We start from the raw sequence: 12284 nt of genomic DNA, 5'->3' as shown, positions 1-12284 counted from the left end.
AGGGGGGAGGGGGGAGGAATACCAGCATTTTCTTTACTTCAAGGCAGACTATCCTTTTCCATTAATTAAAGGCATACCATAAATTGTTTCTGGCTAAGAGAGGTCTTAAATTAACTATCACTAGGGAAATGAATACAAGTTGTGCATATAAACAGCAACATATCTTATACTACTTCCAGATATTCAGCTTTTTCATCTACTCCTTGTGATTTTCAAATCTTAAAAGACAGTCTCCTAAGGAGAAGGGGCACCATCCCCCAAAAAAGTAAACATCAGCAGGCCAACATAAGTCACAAATATAGATAACCTCTAAAGAACAGGGCTGCTTTTATTCAGGAGCCTAAATACAAAACTGAGTAGTCATGTTTGCAATGGTTTATCCTTATTGTTTTTATTAAAAATCAGGTTATACAGATATTATAATTTAATTAAAATCTTAAGAAACCCAACGAGAAGAAGAATTTAGTAATCCTTCGCAGCACAGTAGCTTGGAACAGTCTATTACCAACACCACCATAGTTTTAATGGACTGGATGCAATACTAAGCTTCACGTTGAAGAATTTCTTTCCTGACATTTAAGATAAGTTTGCTTTGTTTCTCCTCTGTAAAGCGTACCTAGTAATTCTATTCTGTTTGGATTTATATCTAGGCTTATCTCCAAATCCTTCTCTCCTTTAAAAATTTCCCAGGATAAGAATTGTTGTATTGTAAATATGTGCATTTTGAAAAAACAGCAAAATAATATTTTGGAGGACAAAGATATACAGATGTTTAACCATATAAAAAGATATTTTATTTACCAGTCCATGACACACCAAAGTTCCTTCATATTGTTTTGAAGAATGGTTCCAGTAAGACCTATGCGAACACTGCACTTTAATGCCTTCATGGTTTGGGTTACTTGAGCCTTTGGATTCTTGATTCTGTGTGCTTCATCCACAATGACAGCAGACCACTCTATGCTGCAGATCACCAAGAAATATAATCTTAACTGAAACTACTTATCCAACCATTGCACAGAACAGAGTCACATAAGTAATGGTGATTATTATAATCAAAATATGTGTTTGTTTTTCAGTATTTTACACTACTTTATATTACTCAGTTTCATTATATTCTATTTACCTAGTAAATTAAACAGTCATAGTTAAGCCTAATGGCTAAACTACATTGCCAAATACACAGAACTATTGCTGACTGTATGAAATATTTTCTGTGAAAGACAGCAACTTTCCACCTCTGGAGCTACCACCCAGCACCTTTTACCAGCACTAACTCCACTCATAAGTTAAATTAAAAAAATTTGATATATTTCTGAAAGAAAACTATTGAAACACGGTATGGGCAAATGACCTTCATTTTCCCAACAAAACCCCTCCAGTATAAATAAAAATAGACAGACATCTTTTCTGTCAGCATGGCGCCAACATGAAAGCACCATTCAACAACTCTGATAGACATATGGTACCAACAAGGCAGAGGAGCTTTAATATTTTGTGATTTTGAGACAAATAGGAACACAACTAGGAGCAGGGACGGAAAGATATTTTGCAGTCAGTTCAAGCACAGAACTTGGAGGTAGAATGACCTGTACCGTGATATTAAGTCATCAAGTCCCTAGAGAAAGATTGCTCATCATTCATATATATAAAGCCATCTCATAAAACTAATTTTAGAACACATTCATTTCCACTTTGACATTACTTCAAGAAGCAAAACAGAGAAACAGGCACATTTAAAAGGAAACTTCTTTCTTGAGCAAGTCCTTTGTGTTTTAGGTGACTGTTTTGAAGACTGAACTCGTAGCACTTTTGATGCCTGCTAAATAAGCTAGTGTATATGAAAGTGGCATTTCTGAAGCAAGCCTAACAGATTCACTTATAGCTACTTTAACTTAATCTCTCATTATGCTGATGAGCATGCAGGACAGAGCCTCTCTATTCTTCCTTTCTCTTTACACAAGTTCTCATATATCCACTCTAAAGCTTGGCTAATGAAAGAATATGAAATCACCTGTAAAGAGATTTCACAACTAACTTATTATAGAAGCTTGCATGCCAACCTAAGTGTCTGAACATAAGATCACGTCAAGCTATCAACAATGTCGGCCAGAACCCGCACAGCATTAAAATCACTAACGCTTATTTAAGACCAGCACGTGAAGCCAATCCACCATTCTAGCTAAACAAGACGCACAGCTTCTGTCAATGCCAAGAGAAGTCTGTAGGACCACTTGGTCATGTGCTCTGCAGCAGTCTGTTCAGTCAACCCATACACTGAAGCAGTGTACTTAAGAGCACAGTTACCCCTCAGACCTGCTGTGTAAATATAAAATATAGGGAGTGCAGCACATGCACCTGTTTCCTGATCACTATTTGATGCTCAAGCCTAAAGAGTCCCTCAGAACGACAACAGCATGAAAGGTGTTGCTAACCTCACACCCTTAGTACTCTTCTATGTGCACTTTTTATTCCCCAACATGAGCAAAGACAAGAGAGATGAAGACCCTCCAGAACACCAGGATGTTCTGTAGTCCTTTCCCACCACCTAACACAAGAAGGTCTGCCAGGCTGCTGAGAACACTAGTGGCTAAGGGCAGGCTGCTACTATTAGCAGAGCTATTCATACAACTTCCACTCTGCTTCCTAGATGAAATGAGTGAAGAGCACCACTGGGATCAGATGGGAGGCTAAATACTACAGGTCTACAAAGTTTAAGAGCACTGACAGCAAGAGGACAAATAAGGTAGGATTTCTAATACAACCTGCTGTCAGAAAGACTTCAATTCTAAGTCCATCAGGTATTTAAAATTATACACACATTTTCATATATACATACACAACACGCACACACACGCACCCTCCTTACATCTCAAAATTCTTAGGAGTCAGGAATTTCATTAAGCTTGTGAAAAGTCATGTGAAGTGTAAATAATGAGCAAAACATCTTGTGAACATTTGCTAAAAATTTCCAGAAACTTTTTTTCTTACACTATATGGAAAGATAGAAATACCTTCTGCATATCTTTAAGCTACCACGACTTTTCAGGGTAGGTGATTCCTGCAGCTTTTAAGAACATTTCATGAACTGGGTAACAGCAAAGACTAGCTACCTGAAAATATTTAACTTTCTTGCAGTCAACCTCCAGACTCATTAGACTTCCCAACCTTATATGCCATGCTGCAAAAGAATGAGTAGAAAGTTCTTATGGAAATATGAACTCTAAACACTTAAACACTTTCGTTTCCCCTTCCTTAGGGACCATGAAAAGAAGATTAATTTACTTATAATTTCAGCCTTCTGAAAAATATTTAAATACTTACTTTTCCTAAGCACCTCCCTTACAAAGATAGTATCTGGTAAATCCACTAAAGATAGGTTCTCTTCTTCCACACAGCAAATCATTGGATTTAACAGTAAATATACAGGAAGAATTACAAATATTTGCAAGAAACATTTAATATTAAACAAATAATTAGCATTACGGTTGCACAAAATACACTAAAATCTATACCTGTTAAACTCCTCCAAATAGAGGCGAAGTATCTCATATGTGGTAAGGGCAACTTCACATTTCCCTTGCCTGATGCGACTCAAATCGTCATCCTTTTTATTGCCATGCAGGATAGCGACCTTGAAGTAGCCCCATGTGTCTAACTCATCCTTCCAGTTGTACAGCACAGAAAGAGGGGCCACTATAAGGAAAGTCTGAAAACAAATAGCTGTTACAGTACTACTAGAAAATCTCCAGTGTAGCATTTTCTCAATAAGGAAAGTCAAAATTTTGAGTTTAATTCCACTGTTACATAGTTCGAATTTTGTTTAATTCTGTCACATTAGTATTTAATATATTTAACTACTGTTATAAGCATAGAAAAAAAATACCTAAAGAGTCAACAAAATAAAGTCAAAAATATTAAGCTTATTCACAGTGTGTAAATACTGGAGAAAAAAAAAACACACCCTAAGATACTACAAAAATACCAAAGCAATAGTGTTGCTTATTCAAATTATATTTTAATAGCATTTACATAAATTAAATGCATTTCCACAGGGAATTCATAAGAAACTGTAAGAAAGCACACAAGTCACTATCACTTTGCTTTGTTATAGCATCTGTATCCATATATCATAAAGCGTTTTATAAATGGGGAAAAAAGAAGCATGAAGAGGTTAAAAGCTTGCTCCAATTCACAAAGCTAGAAAATATACGACTTTAGAACAAAGTATCAGAACACGCTTAAAGGTTTAAGATAGCCTGTACAACTTATTTATCATACAATCATAAAAGCAGTCAGGTAGGAGGGGATCTCAGGAAGTCTCTATTCTAACTTCCTGGCCAAAGCAGGGGCAACACTGAATTCAGATCAGGGCTTTTAGGGCTTTGCGCAGTCAGGTCTTCAAAACGTCCAAGGATGGAGGGCAGTCAACCTCCCTAGATGACCTGATCTAATGCTTAGCTGTCCTCAGAGTTAAATTCTTCTTGTTTTATATCTGGTCAGAATCACTCCTCTTCGTTCACAGAAAGGGCCACCCCTTCACCTGTTCAGCTCAGAATTATAGTTGTATGAACCATTCTGCCCATTCAAATATCCCAATTATTCTAATAAAACAAAAACAGCAATAAAATACACAAAATTGAATGAGTCCTCTCACGGCTAAAATTAAAGTGATCTTCAGAGCTCTTCTCTTCATATAGAATTTTTACACACATCTCTATTTGCTATAACTGTATTTGATTATCAGAAACAATCAGCTTTATTTCTGACATTATGATACTCATTCAAGAGAACACTTGAGCTCATAAGAACAACATTAACAATAAATTTTCCAAATATATGTTTTCCTTGATTATTTAAACACTCTGTTAAAACATTTGTTCATATAGATATACACACGCTTTTTGTATCTTAGAAACACGATCACGCAAAACTCTGCTACTCAGTGACACAGGCTTTTCAAAGTAGGCTTGCAAATATCTGGATGAGGTTCGTGGCTAACGGCTTCTGTTAGTACAGACTGACAACAGTAATACATTGGATAGTAACAGCTAGAGGAATGCGCTGCGACAATTTCAAAATCTAGAGGCTGCGCTAACACTGCTTAAGGCAGCCAGGAACCTCTGATCTACACTAAACATTAAAAACGAATGTATGTAAACTCCTAAAACAGACAAACAACAACAGTATTGTGTTTTACCAAAACCTTTAAACTTGTATCAATGAAAGGTGTACCTTCTTAGGGCTACACTTTGATTCTTTTTTCTCTGCTCTCAGTAAAAATTCTGGCATATTATTTTCAATATCTTCACGTGTTCCCTTTTTGTGCAGCACCGCAGCTAGAAACGAAATGACCTCGAGAGAAAAAACAGTTCTCAGTAATCAGGTACAAAAGGCAAACAGAAAGTGAACTTCTTCTATTGCAAGTAAACATTTAGGACAAGACCCTGAATTAGACTTAATAAATTTTTTTTTTTTTTAATTGACTTCAATTTTTAAAATAGGAATCCCTCCTCTCTGGAGGATCCTGCATCTGTGAGAAGTGCACTTTTGCTCAGTTTAACACTTTTGAAATGTTTTCCACTTCAATGACTAAAGTATGGCGAAGATGATAAAGGAGCCCTGAAAAAATAGAGATGAAACATGCCTGAGAATTTTCCTGAAAAGGGATGGCACTTGAATCTTGGACGAGAAAACAGAAGGAAGAGAAACTTGCTAACTTTAGTCCAACACTACTTCTGCAAAAGCAAGAAAAGGTTTACACTAGAGGTTAGATTCTTAATAATGTGATAATAATGATTCTTAACCTAGTTTCACGTATATTCCTTTCCTTCAAATTTCTGCTGTCTTCAAAATCAGGTTTTTTTCTGTTGTTTTTGGACCTATTATTCAGTCATCTGCCTCAACCCAGCCACTGTCTGGTGATTCTTCTTTCCCTTTGATTATGGGATATTTATTAGAAGACGTTACAGTGAGACAAGCAACATGACCTGGGCTATTCCAAGCTGCTCCCATGGCAAGCAGAAGGCAGAAATATGTGGCCAGACCACTCATACTTGTAAAACCCGCTCAGGGTAAACGGTATCCATGGGGCTAAATAGTAGCAAGAAACAGATGTGCTGCCAGATAGAGGTGCCCTGCTTTTGGAAATTCAATGGGCCCTGTTTACTCAGGGCAGTCAGCTATAGCCCCTTCCCTTGGCAGCTGCTACACAGCTGCTCACAGCAGGGCCGGGGTAAAGCTGTCAGCTGTTCCTTTCCAAAAACAGGCAGCCAAAGCTTTCTCACTCCAGTGGGGGGGGAGGAAGGGCCAGCCAGGAGTGCAGAGCTGACAGAAAAATACCTAAGAGTGGAAGTAGAAGAGCAGAAGAGAGGGAAACCCATCACATATGGGGCAGCTGGATGAGAAGTCATGTGGAAGAGAGAGAGGAAAAAAAAGGCATTTCCATACATAACGCTTCATAATAAACTGAAGCTAGAAGGCTACTGCAAGTTTGCAAGTGTTGTTTATTTCAGTATCTTTTTTAATCCTTTCAAGAATAAGAAGAATATTCAACAAAACATAAAATTCCATGTGTCTTCCAGATTCTTCTCTTCTGGAAGAATTATGCATCACAAATCTGTAACTAAAGCAAAGGCTGTAAAAGAGGCCAACTCTATGGAGAAACCTTTGGCTCTTCCAGGCAAAGCAGGAGGCAATCCAAAGGCCTTGACAGAAAACTCAGTGCAATCACGATTAAAAAAAGTGTTAAGTTTCTACTTGTCTCCATCTCAGCCTTAGCTTGAGAAGAAAGAGCCAGACAGCCAAACCAATTTAAGCAAAGATCCGTTGAGAAGTAGAAAGAACATTACAATGCAAAAAGCCTTCTACAAAAGCCCTTCTCCCAGAAATCGTGCTATAATTTAAGACTGGAAAGGTATGGTCAATTGACAAGCATAGAACACATTTTCTATAAGAATGTAAATTAGTTAACTATTATATAATGAATTTAATTAACATTTCACTTATACATACTAATACTTCCTAAACAAGTGAAATCCTCTCTTTCTTCAGATCCACTGAACTGCCTTCCCTATACTGTGAACTTTAAGAACACAAATACCGTATTTCTTAAATAAATAAAATACTCTTCAAAAATATATTTTTCTTCTGCAAACTTGATATTGTTATTAAACAACCATCAGACAGGAATTTCACCAAGGAATTCCACAAAGGAATACACGATTGTTGCATGATAAACATGAGAGGGTCATTACAAAATCAGCTCTGATATTCAGAAAATACAAGAGAGAAGACAGACAATTCAAATTATTTTTGCAATCTGCCACCATCTCAAATCAATGTGTATTACTACACTGAATCAAATATTTGCAATTCTGAGTACTTGCATACCTAGAGTTCTTGTCCGTGGTAGTTTAAGAAGTGGCCAATACACATATTTCCTATTTGCAACAGAGTGATAATAACAACATGGAACATCTTAACGCTTTCCCCAGAAATGGGAATAAATGAAACATCATCCTTTATTTCCCAGTAGAGCCAAACCATTTGTTTTCAGGAAAAAGGCAAGACATTTAAACTGCTGTGGTCAGGTAAGAGGTGTAAAGTACTTTTAATATACTCCAATGTGAATTACGTTGATGATGCACAAGTATTAATCCTCTAAACACAGTCAGTATAAAGTGAACAGTAGCACTTTAACTATTATAATTGCCCAGCCTTAAAGTAAGAGAGACCACATCCCAGTTCTGTGGCCTGAGAGGAGGGGGTCTTAAATCAGCAACAGCTCCTGGCTCTAAATCCTGTCCTGAATGATCATGTTCTGCCTCCTCCAACTCTCTACCAGAAAAGGAAGGCTAGACTCCGCTGAGGGAGCCTTTCTTAAATTATTTATTTATTTGGTATTTATGTCTCACAGATAACATACTCCCAAAGAAAAAAATCCATTCTCTCAGTGTAACCATTAAAGAAAAAAATACCTGTATTGTTTTTCCAAGGCCCATATCATCTCCAAGAATACAGCCCCTTTTATTAGCATAGTGTCCATACAGGAATTGGGCTCCTTCCCTTTGATAATCACGCAGATATCTGTTAATTGTATACGGGATACAATCCCCATTGTCAGATAATTTAAAAGTTACTGCAGGAGATGGAGGATTCTGGTCAGGAAAATTAGGCTTTTCCAGATCATCATCATCAAATATAAAGTTTTTCCAAGGACCTTTACTGGCTTTTACTCTATGAAGTTTCGTTATTAGTATTTTCCTTTCTTCAGACTCCAAGAACGATACAACAGCAAATGATTTCCCATTCTTGTCCTTTTCAATAAACTTTATTGTTCCTTCATAAAGGTTCCCATTTTCAAGACAAGGGGCAAGGCATTTATCTCCAACGTGCCATGTATCTATGAGGAAAAACAAACAAAAAACACAGTGAAAACCTGTCCAAACGTATGAAGTATTTCATTTTCTCACTCTAACCAAAATATTCAATACAAATTTATCTGATAAAATGCAAACAGCATAAGATGCAAGATTTTATTGAAGGAAGCACTAAACCGATGGTATTGGTTACAATTTTGAATCAAATCCTGAGCTACATATAACATTATAGTTTGCTAAAACAGTGCTATTTTGGAAACACCTGAAAGTCTGTATTAAAGAATCTGAGGTAGAAAATAAACTCTGATACACTAAGCTATTCCATGAAGATTTCTCTGATGCCCACACAAACAAACATGGCTATGTGATGCCCGAAGGTTTAGAGTCCAATTAATAAACCAGATGACTTGGTCAAAATGACCTTCTATATTAGATGCACCTTTTGATTTACTTGCATCTAGTATTGTAACTTCAATAAATTATTTTACAAACGTAATCAAATATGAAAACATCGTCCTTCTCCTAAGGAAGTCTAGCACAGGTGAAAAAAAAGTTGACTTCCGGAGTAACAGAGGTGTGCTTTAAAAACATATGGTAGCATAGCATTTCCCTACATTGTTCATCAAAGTGGCTAGCCAGCCAATCAATTTCTTACACAGCAGTCAAGCCTGGAGCTGGTAACATCTGTTCCTCCTTATCTTCTGAGTATAACCTCAATACGGCACAACAAATATTAACAACAAATTAATAAATAAACAGCTCATTTTCAGCTATCTTGGTTTTACATTTCACATAAAAAGAGAACTTTTAAAAGAATATATGCTGCAAATAGAGACTGGAAAGAAGAAGATAAAAATAACAGCGCATCGGACCTTGGAGAATATATATCAGATTGACAAGGAAACATCCAACAAAGTACCCTTATTAGAAAATATAAAGGCTTTTATTCTCTATAGCACAAGGAGAAAGACCTAGGAAATAATGGTTGCATAGCAGGTTTTCCAGCTTTAACTGAGGTAGTGTTCTTGTCTTTTTGAGTACACGGAAACAACTTTCAGCTTTCCTGTACTAAGCTTCCCCAAACCAAAGAAACTAATATGGATGATTTATTTCAGAGCTTTTATTGTTCTTATTTATTTGTTGGAATATCATTCTGCTACTTCTGTGAAAAAGCATTAGCAGCAGAAGTGAGAGGCATCTGGGACAGGTTTTTATGAAAAGCAGCAAGAGATAATTTTGCACCAGAACAAGTAGTATTTGTACTTCTTGCCTATGATCAGTGGCAACACACCTCTCTGTGCACTTCTCTGCATACTGATGTAGTGCAGAGGCAACAAAAGAAATAGAAACACCACTCAGTTAATTTTCAGATAGGTAAGGAACAGAAAAGAGGAAGTCCTAAAGTCAAGAAACTCCATTTTCCCCTATTGTTATGCCTCAGTGCAAAAACCTAGAGAGGGTTTCGTTTCAGCATTTTCTGAGGCATTCTCCCCAGCTCCTGGACCTGCATCCTCAGAGGACTATTCTCTTCAGCATATTAGATTAGATTGACGACAATATTTAAAATTTTAAATATAATTAAATTATATACAATAAAAGAGAACATAAGAATGTCCATCTAGCCCACTACTCTCTAATGACCAGAGGCCGTAAGTTGAAATCCAGGGAACAGTAAATATAACAGTAAATATAACACAAGCATATAGAATAACCTTCTTCTAAAATTTTCCAGGCTTAACTATTTTCTGTAGACCTCCTCAGCCAGGTGTGGTTGTCTATTTAGTAGGGGGGATGTCTTTCCCAAGTACCTGTTCCATTCCCCCTTCAGCACACGCGGACTTCTTGCACTCAGTGTCTTTTGACTAGGAGTTTCATAGTCTGCTCTCTATTCCATGACAAACTTCTGCCTGCTGTAAACATGGACTCTACAACCTAAATGTACTTATACTAACGAGATCATAACCCATCCATTTCTGTATATCGGCTCCATATCACACATGATTTTCTGGATCTTTCCCAGAATGCCTCTGCATCATCCTTATTCAGGCTAAGTCCCACCCCGCAGCTAGATCCCTGTAAGCAAGCTCCTCATACCTTCAGCCATTCCTGCTGATCTTCACTGAGGCTTACAATTCTAACGTAGCTTTTTGAGATGAAGGACGCAGAAGTACAGACGGTATTCAACAAATTGTATGCCACTCATCTCTGAAATTTTAAGGCGTTTCTACTGTCTCATATGCATGCCCAAATACATGTGAAAAAAACACGCAGATGAATTTCTACCAGTAGCATCTAAATCTTTGTGCAATTGCTCAAAATCACGAAGCAAGGCTGATAAAATGAAACCAGCTATATATAGCATGCTGTAAATTTCTCTCGTTTTATTTTTTGTTTTGCAAATTTTGGGTAACTACTTTCTTTTACAGTCATATCTAAAGTGAAAAGTAATAAAATAGTCTTAAAAAAAAAAAACCCTCAAAGGCTCAAGTTAAAACTATGATTTAGGATTAGAGTGCCTTTGAATTTAACTGAGCACTCACTTGCATTTTATGACCTTGCATATAACTTGTTAGAATTAGAGCCTAAGCTGCAAAGTAATGGTGTACAAACCAATGTAAGAGCATGTACTTTAACCAGCGCCCAATTCATAAACTTTTTGTGAACCAAAATGACTACTTAGAGTTCTAGCTTTAAATGAAGAAGTTTATCTTGGTATAACTTCCCGGAGTGGGTATAACAATATGATTTAGTACACTTGCTATCAACGCTAAAAAGTGACATTTAATATGCCTGGCTATATCCACCGTGTTGGACTTGGAAAAAGTGCCATTATACATATCAACTGCTCTAAATCATGTTGCTAACGGCCTACTGTCAGACACTCCAACAACCGCTCTTACATAAAACAGGCAAAACAAGTATGAATACTTTGTAACTACTGACGTTTGGCCACTTAGGCTACGAAGTTTGCTCTCATGCCCTCCCCCAAACTATAAAAACAGAATTCAAGCATGCAATACTCTTTAAAAAATTCCTTTCTTAAATTATCAAGTCGAAATACAAAATTATTAAACAAAAAACACTAACAAAAATCAAAATGTTTCCTTCCAAAAAACACCAGAGCAGGATGTTTTGAATTCAATTCAATACCCGTTTCCGCTTTTCCCAAAAAACAAATTCAAAATGAACACTTCTTATAAGCCGGTCTGAATTTGAAAAGAGTTTTCTCCCTGAACGCTTCTAAGACACACACACACCATTGTGCTTTTTGTATTTAGACAGGCCAGGCCTCACAGCACTTCGGCCCTGAGACGTGCATAGAAGTTACTGTCAAACAAGCCCCCCTGGGCCAACTGCCCCACAACACCGGTCCACAGGCACACACTTCCCCACGGGGAGTGTGAGGGACCGCCCAGAAGTGCGCGCACCTGCTGTGAGTTACCAAGCGCCTGGGCGCTCCTGGACCAGCCCTTAGCCAACCGTTATTTTCCCACCCCAGCACACGTTACAAGTAATCACGACCTGAGCGCCACTCCGAAAGCACCGTTGACAGACGCTTACCTGGGGCACCAGCGCACATTTTAGTTTATGGCCAGGCGCGCCTCGGTATCGGGCCTGCGAGGCAGCCGAGCGCACCCAGGCAGGCCGCTTCGCGGCGCACGGCCAAGCCGGCAGGGCCGGGGGTCCCTCGCCGCCCCGCGCCGCCCCGCCAGGCCCGGCGCCGCAGCCCAGGGCTTCGCCCAGGCCGCCGAACGCGCCGCCGCCGCTAACGGCAACGGCCGCAGCTCCGCGCCGCTTGGTCCGCGGGGGGGGGGGGGGTGGTTAGGCACGGGGTGGGGGTGACGGCCGGGCCGGGTGGCTGCAGGTGCGAGCCCTCACGCCCCCCCCTTCCTCCTCCTCCTC

At 38.5% G+C, this 12284-nt stretch overlaps 1 protein-coding gene across 4 annotated transcripts in view; it reads right to left on the bottom strand.

Annotated features, from left to right (window-relative positions):
* The window catches only part of ERCC6L2 (ERCC excision repair 6 like 2), a 75687-nt gene extending 63602 nt beyond the window's left edge, over positions 1-12085 (bottom strand). For all 4 annotated transcript variants that reach the window (XM_068926900.1, XM_068926902.1, XM_068926903.1 and 1 more), the window contains exons 1-5: positions 11943-12085; positions 7980-8404; positions 5236-5355; positions 3516-3709; positions 802-963 (exon numbers count right to left, since the gene is read on the bottom strand). In XM_068926900.1, the coding sequence (XP_068783001.1) occupies positions 802-963; positions 3516-3709; positions 5236-5355; positions 7980-8404; positions 11943-11961 (920 nt within the window). In that variant the 5' untranslated portion in view covers positions 11962-12085. The remainder of the gene's footprint in view (positions 1-801; positions 964-3515; positions 3710-5235; positions 5356-7979; positions 8405-11942) is intronic.
* Positions 12086-12284: the final 199 nt, after the last annotated feature.

This window comes from Struthio camelus, chromosome Z, assembly GCF_040807025.1.
Source record: "Struthio camelus isolate bStrCam1 chromosome Z, bStrCam1.hap1, whole genome shotgun sequence".
Lineage (NCBI taxonomy): Eukaryota > Metazoa > Chordata > Aves > Struthioniformes > Struthionidae > Struthio > Struthio camelus.
This window is presented reverse-complemented; position numbering and strand designations above follow the sequence as displayed.